The 14815-nt window shown below is 42.6% G+C and overlaps 1 protein-coding gene across 1 annotated transcript in view; it reads right to left on the bottom strand.

Annotated features, from left to right (window-relative positions):
- The window catches only part of LOC306775204 (copine-9-like), a gene marked incomplete at its 5' end in the record, with an annotated part of 176786 nt that overhangs the window by 25348 nt on the left and 136623 nt on the right, over nucleotides 1-14815 (bottom strand). The window contains 5 exons of the mRNA XM_079265512.1: nucleotides 7123-7304; nucleotides 9633-9679; nucleotides 11088-11149; nucleotides 11309-11362; nucleotides 11666-11741. Of these exons, the coding sequence (XP_079121638.1) occupies nucleotides 7123-7304; nucleotides 9633-9679; nucleotides 11088-11149; nucleotides 11309-11362; nucleotides 11666-11741 (421 nt within the window). The remainder of the gene's footprint in view (nucleotides 1-7122; nucleotides 7305-9632; nucleotides 9680-11087; nucleotides 11150-11308; nucleotides 11363-11665; nucleotides 11742-14815) is intronic.

Consider the following 14815-nt stretch of genomic DNA (forward strand, 5'->3'; position numbering starts at 1 on the left):
CCTGACATGCCTCCCTGACATGTTTCCCTGACATGCCTCCCTGACATGCCTCCCTGACATGCCTCCCTGACATGTCTCCCTGACATGCCTCCCTGACATGTTTCCCTGACATGCCTCCCTGACATGTCTCCCTGACATGCCTCCCTGACATGTTTCCCTGACATGCCTCCCTGACATGTTTCCCTGACATGCCTCCCTGACATGCCTCCCTGACATGCCTCCCTGACATGTTTCCCTGACATGCCTCCCTGACATGTTTCCCTGACATGCCTCCCTGACATGCCTCCCTGACATGTTTCCCTGACATGCCTCCCTGACATGTTTCCCTGACATGCCTCCCTGACATGCCTCCCTGACATGTTTCCCTGACATGCCTCCCTGACATGCCTCCCTGACATGCCTCCCTGACATGTTTCCCTGACATGCCTCCCTGACATGCCTCCCTGACATGCCTCCCTGACATGTTTCCCTGACATGCCTCCCTGACATGTTTCCCTGACATGCCTCCCTGACATGCCTCCCTGACATGTTTCCCTGACATGCCTCCCTGACATGTTTCCCTGACATGCCTCCCTGACATGCCTCCCTGACATGTTTCCCTGACATGCCTCCCTGACATGCCTCCCTGACATGCCTCCCTGACATGTTTCCCTGACATGTTTCCCTGACATGCCTCCCTGACATGCCTCCCTGACATGTTTCCCTGACATGCCTCCCTGACATGCCTCCCTGACATGCCTCCCTGACATGTTTCCCTGACATGTCTCCCTGACATGCCTCCCTGACATGCCTCCCTGACATGTTTCCCTGACATGCCTCCCTGACATGCCTCCCTGACATGCCTCCCTGACATGTTTCCCTGACATGTCTCCCTGACATGCCTCCCTGACATGCCTCCCTGACATGTTTCCCTGACATGCCTCCCTGACATGCCTCCCTGACATGTTTCCCTGACATGCCTCCCTGACATGTTTCCCTGACATGCCTCCCTGACATGCCTCCCTGACATGTTTCCCTGACATGCCTCCCTGACATGTTTCCCTGACATGCCTCCCTGACATGCCTCCCTGACATGTTTCCCTGACATGCCTCCCTGACATGCCTCCCTGACATGTTTCCCTGACATGCCTCCCTGACATGCCTCCCTGACATGCCTCCCTGACATGCCTCCCTGACATGTTTCCCTGACATGTCTCCCTGACATGTCTCCCTGATACGTTTCGTGTCTGCTCCCGTCTGCCGTATTCCCTGTTTTATTTTCATGGACTTTTCGTGACTTATTCTTTGGACTTTTGATTCATACATTTTTGTGTTAATACTTTTTTGTTACCATTAAACCCACATGTATCCAACCCTCTGTTTCCCGTGTCTTCCTGCATTGGGGTCCAGCCCTTTATTTTCTGCTTTACTCCATCAGACTTATGAATTTGAAAAATAACGGACCAGGACGCTCATTCGTTTTCAGACGTCTCAGTGACTTTAATTAAAGGTGGTTGAATAAAGGTCCCATGAACACTTCATTTTGTTTTTGTGTTCGGAGCTGTCCCACCAAAGAGTGTCGGAATCCTAATCCGACACATTTTCTTATTTTACACTGCGTCGGCACTTCAGACGCCACTTGAATGGAATAATCGCACAGCGTAACACGGAGGCAGCTTATGTGTGTGTTTACCACAGTGGAGGTCCCTAGTGGGATTTATTTGCATTGTATTACTGGTATTCAGATCGGAGAGAAACATTTCTGTGCTGAATAAAGTAGAAATACCACACGTGAATACAGCACACCTCCATCCACAGGGCATGCAAATGATTCACGGCTGCATGTCACCTGACTTCAACCACATTCTACTATTTGCATCTTTGTTGAAACATTTATCCGACTTTCTCTGGCAGCGACCCGATACGGTGGCTGTGGGAGGCTCATCATCTTCTTTTTTTCAAAGGTGGGTTCACGCTCACGCTCTGTGGCTTTCTGTTATCTCCCTCCAAGATCGCTTTTTAATTATTTCCCCGGAGACTGGGGTTTTTCTTTTACAATATGGATTCCTTTAAAAGTATCAAAAACAGATTCAAAAGCCAGTTAATTAAGCGCTAAGAGAGGAGCTACGCAGTAGAACATTTTACTCCAATACAACAAATATTGGTTCTACTGTCCTTGTGAGGGAGAGACCGCTTCAAGGAACATTTACTCTTAATTTATTGCAAATGTGAGCTATTTAAAGTTTTTTTTTTTGGAGTTAATATATACAAGCGCTGCTTCACTTTCTCACTTTAAGCAGTATACTTGTGCACATGTTGAATTCTCTTTTTTTCTCAGGATCCGTCCTATGCCAGCCGTTTATTATGAGACAAGATACTGGAAGTTTACATTTGATGAACTCCAGACACACCCTGAGCAGTTTGGGAACAATAGATTCCTAATTAGAGTTGCCTTAGCATGACGCGACGCCGAGATTTGTCACGCCGGGGTGAACTCTAATTGGGAAAGCTGATTGAGCGGCCGCTCGCATGGAAAGCAGCAAAGTCATACAGAGTGATGAATCTAGACGAGCCGCGTGCCGATGCTCTCGCCCACCACTGACTTCTGTCTGGGTGGGAGCAAGGAGGATCATGGGATTTGACAAACCTGATTGAAAACGACAGTTTCAGGTCGGAGAAAGAAAAAATCCTCCGATCCACATAATGAAAGACCTGAGGCGTGTCATTGAGATCTTTACACCCATGTGAGAAGATATGGCCATATTATTTTGTTAACACTAATCTCATCCTGCAGCCCTGGAACCTTTTTTTGTGTTCGTCTCTCTCCCACTTTCCTCCTTGCTTCCTGTGGAGTTACTGTCCAGGGAGACAGTCGATTGGAATCCAAGGATAAAGGCCTTTACACAGTTGGTGTTTTTTTGTGCGATTAATTCCTACGTCAACATTGTTTTTTCAAACTGTTGTTTTTGTCATCAATGCTTTACACGGAACGCAGATATTACATGGAATAAAAGTATTTTTTTCTTAACCTTTCTTAACGTGAATAAAGGTGTCAACTAATCACGTGAATCGAAACGGACATATTGAAAACGTATACACAACAACACCGAGGCACCGACGGCAAACTTTATGACTCCTTTCAACCTCGACAAAGGCAGTGCAGACCAGATCCACTCCTTCTGCTCTTACCTTTCACAATAAAAGTCCCACACATATACACTGTATCTGTTCACCAGAGGGAACTCAAATTCACTCAGAGCATTTAGCTGAAAGGAAACTCAATACAACATCTCACGTTAGCTTAGGCTCAACAACCTCAGACACACCAAGAACTCTTGGAGTTGCTTTGTCTAAATATGGCCGTGATTGCATTAAGAAACAAAGAAGAAATGATGAAATGGCCCTTTAGATCAGGGATTCCCAAAGTGTGGTGCGCGCACCCCTGGGGGTGCGCGAGCTGCCTCTAGGGGATGCGCGAGAGGAAAAGTGTAATGGCGGTCTGATGGTGTAATAATATTAAATATTTAAAAAAAATGTAATTTTAATTTAAAAACTGTCAGGTGGGACATCTGAAGCTATCAGTCGTAAAAGAGGAGAGGGACAGAGAGAGAGAGAGAGAGAGAGAGAGAGAGGAATCGGAGGCGAGGGGAACGGAGAGGTGCGTTGGGGAGAGACCGGGAGAAGAAATCGAGTCAGAGTCAGAGGAAGATGAGACGGAGGAGACCGAAAAGGAGGAAGGGATAGCACAGACAAATCGGGAGCACATCGGCCCATCGCGGAGTCAAGGTGAAAAAAGAGGAAACGAGAGAGCATCAGACTGGGAAAAAAAGAGGAAATATGATGAAAAGTATCTGTGTCTGGGCTTCACTTGGATTGGCAACGCAGATTCCCCAAAGCCACAGTGCGTGGTGTGCAGCGAGGTTCTGGCTAACAGTCTGAAGCTCTTATTTACGTCGCCACCTGAACACCAAGCATGCCAGTGCAAGTCAAAAGCCCCTTACATATTTTAAATCGAAATTGGAGGAGTTACAAAACAGCCAAAAACAACTGCAGTCTCATTCATGTGTTGGGTCTATAAATGACGCACTACGGGCTTCATATCTGGTTACAGAATAGTGAGAAAGGGGCTACCGCACACAATCACTGAAGACGTGTGCTTGCCAGCTGCCAGAGAGATGGTGGAATGTATGATTGGGGGGAAAGAAGCAAAAAAGTTGGACATGATCCCGGTGTCCAACAACACTGTGTCGATGCTTTGTCCGAAGACATCCTGGCTACATTAGTCGGTCATGAATTGTAAATGAAATGTGATAATCTGCCTCTGAGCCTGTGCGTGTGTCCTCGCATCCGTATTGCTCTTTAAAAGTGACTCCTTGTGTAACTGAAAGTTATTGAAACTTTGTTGCAGTGTTTCAGGGCGTTTTCACACCTTCAGTTTGTTTGCTTTGTTCCGATTCAGGGATTAATATGATACAATGTTGCAGTTGCCCCTTTGTTCGGTTTGTGTTCACACTGCAACATTTAACAGCGGACTAAATCTTGTAAACAAATGCCACACGCGAGCAAACTGTTCTCTCATTGGTCCGATTCTTATGCGGCTATAAAGGCTTAAAAGGCTCTGTTGCTTTTTTTTTCTTCTTTTCTTTTATTAAGGGGGGGGGGGTGCTTGGGAGTTTGGGAACCGCTGCTTTAGATGATTCTAACATGCTCTAAATACTGTATATGATAACAGTTGTTGTTCAAATGGGATTTTGTTTCAGGGGTTGAAGCGAGTTTGCAGTCTTTGAATGAGAGCCAACATTGGTTGTGTTTCAATTAGATTGTGGTAATTGGATTAGGCAAACATATTTAGAAGTATGCACTGGAAAAAACAACAACTGATCTGAAATAACAAAGGGCCCCTATATGAGACAGGGTCCTAACAATGCAGAGGCCAACGGAAACCACTATCATGTTGGTTTACGCTGTGGTTTAGTAGTAGATATTGCCAAACCATTTTGCCATTGATCAAACCACTACAAACTATTTAACACACAGTAAATCAGGGGCCCTAAGGTTCAGGGCCTCCAGGAAAGTGGGCCGCTTTGCATGATTAGTAATCCGGCCTCGGGGTACACAAAGTATTTAAGAGAAACCATAATTCTCTCTACTCACCCGAAGAATGTTCATTTTACTTTTATACTCTCCTATTAGCTCTCTTTTGTTCTCCACCAACTCCTGGGAAAGATATCTGGCTCTTGGGCGGCTGAATGCTCCACTCTTTTCACCAGCTAGTTGCTAACCGTGTCTGTTGGTTTGTCAGAGAAAAGAACGACGCCTGCTGCGGCAATAGAAATGGGGTTAATAAAACCTGAACCAAAAAACTGAACCATCCTAGGGACCTGTCAATCACAAAGTAGCCCCGCCAAAGCATACTCTGCTTTATGGTCTGTTTGACTCTAAATGGACCATCATTTACTAAATGAACATCATGCTGTATTGAAGAAGACTTGAAACTAGAGATTGAGACCATAAACTCATGTTTACAATGTTTACTGAGGTAATAAATCAAGAGAGAAGTAGAGTCATTTTCTCATAGACTTCTATCCAACCAGTGGAGTCGCCCCCTGATGGACATTAGAGAGAATGCAGGTTTGAGACACTCCAGCATTTGCTTCACTTTTCAGAAACGGTTGCTGCCTGGTTTGTTATGGGGAAATATGTCAGTCTACTGCTTTAGGGTTAAAGAATGTAAGTTTTAGAATAACAGGCACTAAACCTTGTGTCTTCTAAATGATTCTAGTAAATTTCGGATCCAGGTGTCTTGTTATCTGTTATCTTGTGAATTGTTATCTTGTGCATTGTTTCTGTCTTTAAAGACGGGGACACACACAGGGGTCATGATTGCGGGATTTCCCTTGATGGGCATCAGCTGAAGGGCATGACCCTCTGCAGGCATATATGATGTGTGATGGTTCACAGGTTCATTCCGTCTCTGCAATACTGTGACTTAACTCTTTGACCAGGTCACAGTGACATCAAAGGACGCACCTGGCTGGGTGTATCCATGGTTTATTGTGGGGCAAACTGATAACAAAGGGATTTGTAAACAGGCTTTAAAAGCACCTTCAGGTTATCGGAAAGACAGGACACTGTGCTTCAAAGAAAAACATCTGCCTTGACATCTTTTATTATCTTCTGTCTTCTTTTGTTTATTCTTGTTTGCAAACCAAGGTAACAGCATGCTAGCTTAGTATAAATGTCCGTGCATTTAAATGTGTCGTCAGAGCACCTCTTGCAGATGACGGTGATGTATCTGTGCGACTGTGTTCTCTTTGCTTGCAAGCAAATAAATTGACTATTACAAATTTGATCGTTCATCCAGACTCTGTTTCATTTGACATTGATGAGAAACATTTTACACTCTTCTCCCGACTATTCATAGAAATATTCCACAACAGGTTATGGCCAAAAATGTGTTTTGTGAAGTCACAGTGACTTTGACCTTTGACCACCATATTCTAATCATTTTGTTTTTCAGTCCAGGTGGAAGTTTGTGTCAAATTTGAAGAAACTGTTCCTGAGATATTAAGTTCACGAGAACGGGATGGAAATGATGAACCAGAAAAGCATAATGCCTGCAGCCACAGCTCTGCCATGCGGAAGCATAAAAAAGCCCCAAAGTGGAGAGCACTCAAGTGCAGTCCACAAAGTGTTCTCCCATAGTCAATGTCCAACATTAAGAGGTCTCACACGATTGCAGAGCATTTCTGTTGCACACAGGGAACCATTTTCTTCTTCTTTTGTGTTTGGCTCTACAGAGTGTTCTATTTGGCCAAAGTCAGCCTTGAATAAAGTCCAAAAGCGAAGCGGGCTCTACATCAGCGGCCAGCAAGACCTTCAAGATCGACACATTTTACATCCTGGCAGTGATTTAATCAGAGCTGATACAAACCAGACATAAGTTAAACCTTTAAGAAAAAGAAAGTTCAAGCTGGCAATGTTGTTTCTTTGCTGTTTAAGAAATGTGCTTAACGTATGAAAACAGATCATCAACTGAAGAGTCTGTTAGTATGGTATTTAGTCGAAAAGCAGAAGTACCTTCTCAGTGAGTATCACAAAAATGCTTTGCACTAAAACAGAGACAACAAAACCGTCTCTTACCAGTGGGAAGGCGTGGGAGATCTTGCCGTCCGGGGGAAGCTTAGCTCCAAAGCCATATGCTGGGAAGTGTTTGTCGCTGTCGTAGTCCTGGATGATCTCGCCCACCGCCTTCAGAGCCATGGCGTACGCGTTCATCTGGTACGGACTCATGTAGTGCAGTGAGGTGGGCTGGGACGGGTTACCTGGAGAGAGAAGCACCATATTAACACGAACAAATACTTTTCAGAGAATCAGGACCGTGGTGAATTCATAGCAGTCATGTTCACTGAACTTAATGCATGGCACATGAATAAAATAAGTCTATAGCCAGAAATACTGGCAGAATATGCATGTAGACATGACACAGGAAGTTACAGGTTTTGAGGTAGATGTGGTCCTATTTGTATACATTTTTTGCATGCAAGAAAATATGACACATGCGGGGAAAAAAGCATTTCTTTGCTCTTTTGCATCACATTTACCGAGACACAAACGAGCAGCAACCAAAAATAAGATTTCTGGTACGAATCCTAAAGATAAAGTGTTATCTCCACAGCTGTTGACTGCCCATCCGAAATGTAATTCCAAAGCTGTATAAATGTATACTTATCACAATACAGCAGTGTGGCAAACTTGGTCATAACAGAGACAGGACAGAGGCAGCATGCGATGTTCAGTAGGGTTATGTGTTAAACATACAGAGAGTGAGACAGCTTTTGTGCTTGTTTATGTATACCTTCTATCAGAATGATTGAAGAATACATGATAGCCTCAATCATAATGCGCTGCGCTCAAGTGGCTGAGAATATGATGAAAGTACGGAATCCCTGAGAGGCAAGTGAGAAAATCAAATCGATCAATCGATTTTCTCTCCGGTGTTTATGACTTATGAACTGGTGAAAAAAGGTTTGGTCAGGATAATCTTTCTAAGTTCCTTTACTTGTTTTCTCCATCTGTGGAAACAGAAAAAAAGATTTTGGCAGGCAATGTTTTTGTTGTTGTCAGGATCAGTGTATCAGTGTTTTTTGTTGCAATACTCATTTCGGCCACAAGAGACTGAAGTACCCCACTACCTCATGTTCTGAGCATGGTTGTAGAAAGAGAACTGGATACAGCGTTGGAGGCGGGGACTTGTTAATTCCTATGAAAGTTTCAGAGTGGCGCTTGATTCAAAAAAAGTTCAACTTCAGAGTAGAATTCAGAAGAAATTACCCAAATTGGCATCCATGGGCACATTGAGCAAGTGCACCAGCGTTTCCTTTAACCCTGCCTCCATCTATTGGCCCAACCATTGCTCTCGGGCTCAATCACATGAATGAAGGAAGAACTATAACTCTGGATTCCGCTATGAGCGCAAGATTCAAATAAGGGCTATTCAGGTGTTCCTGCCGGGAAGTTGATTTACATAAAAGAAAAGTCCACTGAGTAACCAACGTCTCTTTTTCCCGATGTAAGTCTATGGGGAAAAGGCTTCCAATGCATCTCTTGACGGAACCCCAGATATTCTAAATCCACCGTTTGGCCACTTTGTCAAATTTGCTTCAAAGCCCGGAGCTCTTCCTGGGCGCTTGGTTCGAAATATGACTAAACGCATTCATGTTTTCTTCCAGGTGAGTTTTGACTCAAGCACTTAAAACAATGAAAATGATTGTGAAACTTTGAAACCCACCATTTTCAGGAATTAAATAAGTATTTTATCACCAGTCATACAGTCATAATTACAGGAGAGAAAACATTCTAGATTTGTTTTCTTACTTGCCTCTCAGGGCTTCTTTTCTAAATCATGTAGAAATGCAGGATACAAGAATAGAGTTCAGGTTATCTATAGTGTTTCCATGGTTAAGAATGAACCCTCCCATGCTCCAATGTCTAATATAAACTACTTTTATTCTGAATATCTGAGGTATACATTGGAGGTCACACTGTACCTGCTGAAACATTGAACTACAGCTCCATGGTCAAATATGTTCCTCATGCAGTTATGAATCTAGCTTGAACAAAAGAGCTAAGGGCACTCTGACCTGCAGTCAATGAGCAGAGATAATATGCTAATGTTAGCCAAATTCTTATTCTGCTGAACTGCTTGATTTGAATTATTTTATTTATTTATTTATTTTTATTATATTAACAACATTACGGTGACTAGCTGCCTACTGTTGTACAGTAATAATCTAGTCTTATCATGGTCATCATCATTTATTTAAATATGTTGCTGACGACAGCTGAATGTCAGCTTTTACCTAAATTTCCTCCAATAAATGTAATGTGCAACATCTTCCTTCTGGGCTTCTGAACGACACCACATTACACCGCGGTGCAGCACCACACATAATTTGACATTGATTTTGCAGCATATTTAAGCAAATCTTTTATATTCGTGAAGTGAAAATCACCCTTACAAAGAGGACCAACCCAAAGATGAGAATGCGGTCCATGACTAGAGTAATAACAGAGACAATCACAAACACTGTGGGTGAGACAGCAGATGTGTGGACATTTCCTGTATGCACACAGATGCGACGCGGTCCTACCGTTGGATGCTGTGAAGTCTATGGCCACGGTGAAATTGAGTTGTGTCCTGGTGAGAGATCGAGCACATCAGTGTCATTCAAAGCAGAGATGTTAGGACAGCATCTCCAGATGGGAACACATTTACAGAGGTCCAGATTGAGAACTCATCAACAGCTCACTGCTGTCCCTTAGAAATCACAAGGCAAGGGATCTGCACTATTATTCCCAAAGTACAGTCTGTAACGGTGCTTTTACATTCAAGTGATGATAATCACCGTTTTGTGTTGATATTCAGTTTTATTGACACCATATATCTGGGGTGTAATCACAATACACTTTGGGGATTACAAGGAGGAACACATTTAACCAGAACGCACTGATGTTCCAAATCTGGGTTCAAATGAGCAAATATTGCAATATTTTTCCTTGGCCGTCCAAGGAAGAAGAAAGACTACGATTTATAGGTTACTTTAGGTTAAGTTGTGTTCCATTTGACAACAATGTAACATAATGTGTCATAAGTCCAAGTCAATGCACCACCTCCAGTCATTTCTATTTCCCAACAGAAGGTCTAAATTCTTGTTCAAACCCTTCTCCACACTGCCAAGACTACCATTCTTCTGGGAGGATAATGAACACTGTATTTGTTGGTCTAAATGTAGACACATTTTAATTAGCTGGAATCATCCTAACAAACACCCAACATTTGTTAATTGGTGTTATTAATTGTAGAATGCAAACCCCTCTCAGGTTGCTGAACTCCCAAAGGAGAAAAAAAAGATAAATAAAGGACATGCGCGCATTGTCCTTGATGGTAATTACAGCCCCACGATTAAACAGACATAATGCTTACTGTGATCGATTAACTAACTTAGGCAAAGTGTCCACAAGTTGATGTCCATTGTTCTAAGATAAATAGAAACCAAAAGCTGAGTGGCAGCAGCCGTCTACTTTGGAATTGGTCAATGTGTGACTTTGGTGAATCCGAACTGGAGTCTGGTGGCTTTGAGAGTCAGAAAGGGCCGTCTGACAGCAAGATCAAATGGTAAAAATATTCTAAATATACATCGAATACGTCTTTTGCAAAAACTGTGTGACCTTATTAGTGACCAAACAAAGCCAATGAGCTGACACGTTTGTTCACTAACTAATCGTTAGCATTCTTGTAATTTCAGATAGCTATATTCTTCGTTTTCAAAAATCTTCTATTAAATAAAAATGGTGATATAATGGGGAACAAAATGCCAGCGGCAGTAAACAGAACGGTTGAGCACTGAGAGTTATTGCGACTGACTAGAGCTAGCTAAGTCGATTAGCTTGTTAGCTCACCAGCCACGGCAGTTCACCAACTAGCCCTGTAAGTCGTCACAAAGACACCACAGTGGTCTGGTGTGACCAGGGCTTAAAACAAGCAGAAACTCCCATAAAGTCACTTAATGGCGACGCTGATGAAAGGATAGAGACTGAGCTCTTACCCTCCTCTGATGAAGTCGACGAACGTGCATTCTGACTCCACTTTGAAGGACAGCAGAGTCACCTTGGAGACAGAGACAGAGACACTTGAAAGGAAATATAGGAAGAGAGATAGAGGACATGGGACAGAGATGGATCAAGACGAGAAAACATAGCAAACATCATCCGTTTACTGCTCTGACATGTGACAGCCGCTGATGAAACGCACTCCGGCAGCTCTTACCGTCCCCGAATTGACGTATTTCTTCTTCTTTCCTTTCTTTTTAGGATTCAAAACCTTGACCGCAAAACAGGAAACGAGAAATTAGTTTCTGTCGGAGCAGAAATGTGTACTTACTCGATGCATGTCTGAGCTCCTGTGGGTGGATGTCGGTAATATATTGTCCTCAGATGAGGGGCTACAATTTATGACACAAGAAATGAATAATATATAACACTGTGAAGGGAACTATTGATGTTGTCGTGAGTTCCCAAAACAATGCTACATTTCTGATGTTCTTTACACATTCAGGAAAATAAAGTTTGGGATTCCGTATTGATCAAGGTGTTCAACTTATTCCTGGCTGTTCTTGCATTTTACCTCGTAGACATTGAACTGGCTTTGGCCTCTGGACAGTTCTCTGTAGCTGGTGGTGAACTCTCCGATAAAGTCATGACTGGAAGAAGGATTGATTTCGACAGGAACAGACAGAGGAGAAGGAGGGGAATAGTTATAGTACATCAGCAACGTGATTCCCAATTCCCTGTGTGCTTTAACAAAGAACAAACACAATGGAGAAAAAAACACAACACAACTTTAAAGTTGTCAGCGGAACAAGCCTAAAACACCACGTATCATGCTCTAAAGTTAGGCTAACATGTTAGAAAACAGTTGCTCATTGACACATCCAGCGGACACAGGTTAACAAACATCCATTATCTCCGTGAGGGAGCCCGGGAGGAGATTATGTGTTTGGTTGTGTGTGAGTGAGTGAGTGCGTGTGTTGCATCTGTCTGTTTGTCCGCAGCTAATCTTGCATGCCACTGGACCCATCAGCCTAACAATTTTTGTGCTCATTTATGACTATATGCTCAAGGACCTCTTGTGGTTGCAGCGATTCCAACTTTCTAAAAAAATGTATTTTATTGACTGTTTTACACTATTATTGTCTGGTGACACTTAACTGGCCAATGGGGCCGCAGCCCATTAACAACTGCCTCAGTTTGCAAACGTGTTCCTGTCCAAATTTGCTTGCTTGCTTTCGACCAGGGGTCCCCAACTGGCGGACCGCGGGCCGGATCCAGACCCAGATGCAGTTGCATCTGGACCCAGAACCTAAAACCGACAGATAATTCGAAATTATAAATATTGGGCAATGAGTTTATACTTTAACCGGCGCTTCTTATTCAGCCGGCACTTGTTCAGCGGTGCAGGAAACACACCAACCAATGCGTTCTAAATCACATCACATGATGCAGCTCAGGCAATCAAATATGGGTATTCTGACAAGTGTCCTAACTCGAGCACGGTTTACACACACCGTGACACACGGGGGGAGAGACGAGGAAATAGAAAAAAGAGCAGGGAAATTGCGCTGATCGAAGAAGTTATCTCACATAACGTTCTCCGAAAAGAGAAACGTGTTCAGAGAGAATATAATTTATAAGCCAAAAATGAACAGACTCTTATATGTTAATTCTTACCACAGGCAGTTAAAACCAACATGTTTCATATGTTCAGAAACCGTAACTATTGATAAAAGCGGCAAATGAAGCGCACTACGAGGCAAAGCACAACTATTTTTAACAAACGTACCCACTCACATCTGAAATGAAGACAGAAAATAAACCTAAGAGCCCAATATGATCAGAATCCTAACGCATGAATTCACTGTCCAATGATGTTAACAGAGAGAACAGAGCTGAAACAAGTGGTTTAATAACCACAGATAAAGTCTATGCTCACTGAATTCTCTTTTTAAATGACAAAAATATAATATTGTGGCTTTTTATTGACACCACTTCACACCAGAATGAACTGAACTTAAAACTGAAGGACAATTCAGTGAAATACATTTTCTAAAATGAAGTACTTTATTTTAAGATTTAATTTTTGAAATGCGTTCTGTTATGTCAGGTATTCTTTAATGCAGCGCTTATTGTACTTGAAAAGAGAAGAACATTTATTTATGTATTTCTATGTATTATTTATAATCCATCCAGTTAAATTTGAAAACTGTGCTGCAATAGTAGGTACCCAGCTGCAATAGTAGGTAGAATTGGTCTTGTAGAATTCATGATACATTTTTCCATCAACTCTGTTTTGGTCCCCACCAAGTCCTGAGGGAAATATCTGGCTCTTAAGTTGCTGAATGCTCCACTATGTTTAACAGCTGGTCTCCAACTGTGTCTGTCTGCTGTTTGGTGCTGGGCAGGTAGTAAACAGTGGTGTTATCGCAGCGTTTTATCTGAAAATGGCTGCCTGCTGTTGTTGGGAGCGAGATTAAGGAAAGCACTGAGACTGGAGGTCCAGCTGGAGCAGCAGTTCCAGCACAGGTTATAAATAATACAAACCCATTTCACTCTCAAACGTCTTCCGGCCAAGGATGACATTTTAAATCAAGTGTGACTCTTACGCTGAGCATCAACTTTAAAACTCTTTTTTTAGCCATGTGGAAGTCTGTGACTACTTTCAGTTTAAAATCAATCTGAAACAGCACGGTGTGAGCTGTGACCAGCTTCTCCAAAGAGACTTTCCAGGAGAGGAATAGGATAGGAATTAAATGTTTGACTATGTATACTGTTGGGGATGAAACGCACCCCAGCGTGGAGGAGGCCAGACCACACGTGTGTCCGGCTGCTTTGTACAGTCGACACGCTGCAATAATAACGCTACCAAAACTGGTTTACAGTTAAAAGGATTTAAACCCACTGATGCAAGTACGATTACAGTTAAACATTGGAGTACATACTCCTATGAAATATCACAATATTAACCCCGTTTGGAAAAAACTACCTCTGGTCCCAGGACACAGCCGTCCCGGAGATCCACACGCTAAAAGAGGCAGAAAAACACTTTCTAACCCGCCCACATATTCGTTCGCGACTCCTCCCCTTCCGTCTATCTCAATTGCTATTGGCTAACTTCTCTATGCACTTCAGTAAACGCCTGTCTCCATGACTCTCTTTCCCTGAGTTCCTAACACATTCAATGACTGTCAGTTATTGTTTAATCCCTTCTATAATAATCCTTCAGTATGAAAGTTAAACTTCTGCAACTTGGCAGAAGCTTCATGTCTTTTAGCTACTAATCCTACATCACTTTATGTTTATCTTAATGATGCATTCCCAAGACCCTTATGTTTATGATGAATTATGAATTCTTAATTATGAATTATTAAACACTTTTATTATATCTACTAACTACAGTTTTTTGCTCAAATTTCTTACAATACCCAACATCCCAAATATGCAACACCAAAGGGTAGAAGATGACTCCAGGCCAATGATTCACACTGTGACATATTTAACTTTGTAGTACAATTGTATGTGTTTTCATTAATTAGCCAGTTACTTGGGTGTCGCTCCGGCTATCAATTAATTCAGTTATTTCCTCTCCAGAGGTATCATTTATAAGACGGTGAGTAGGATCCACAGTTAATGTTTGCGTACGTACGGATGAGGTAATGTCTTTACGTCAAACATATTTTGATTAATACAACTTTACGTACGTCTGCCAGTGCTCAATTTA

This window comes from Melanostigma gelatinosum (genome assembly GCF_949748355.1).
Source record: "Melanostigma gelatinosum genome assembly, chromosome: 3".
Classification (NCBI taxonomy): Eukaryota; Metazoa; Chordata; class Actinopteri; order Perciformes; family Zoarcidae; genus Melanostigma; species Melanostigma gelatinosum.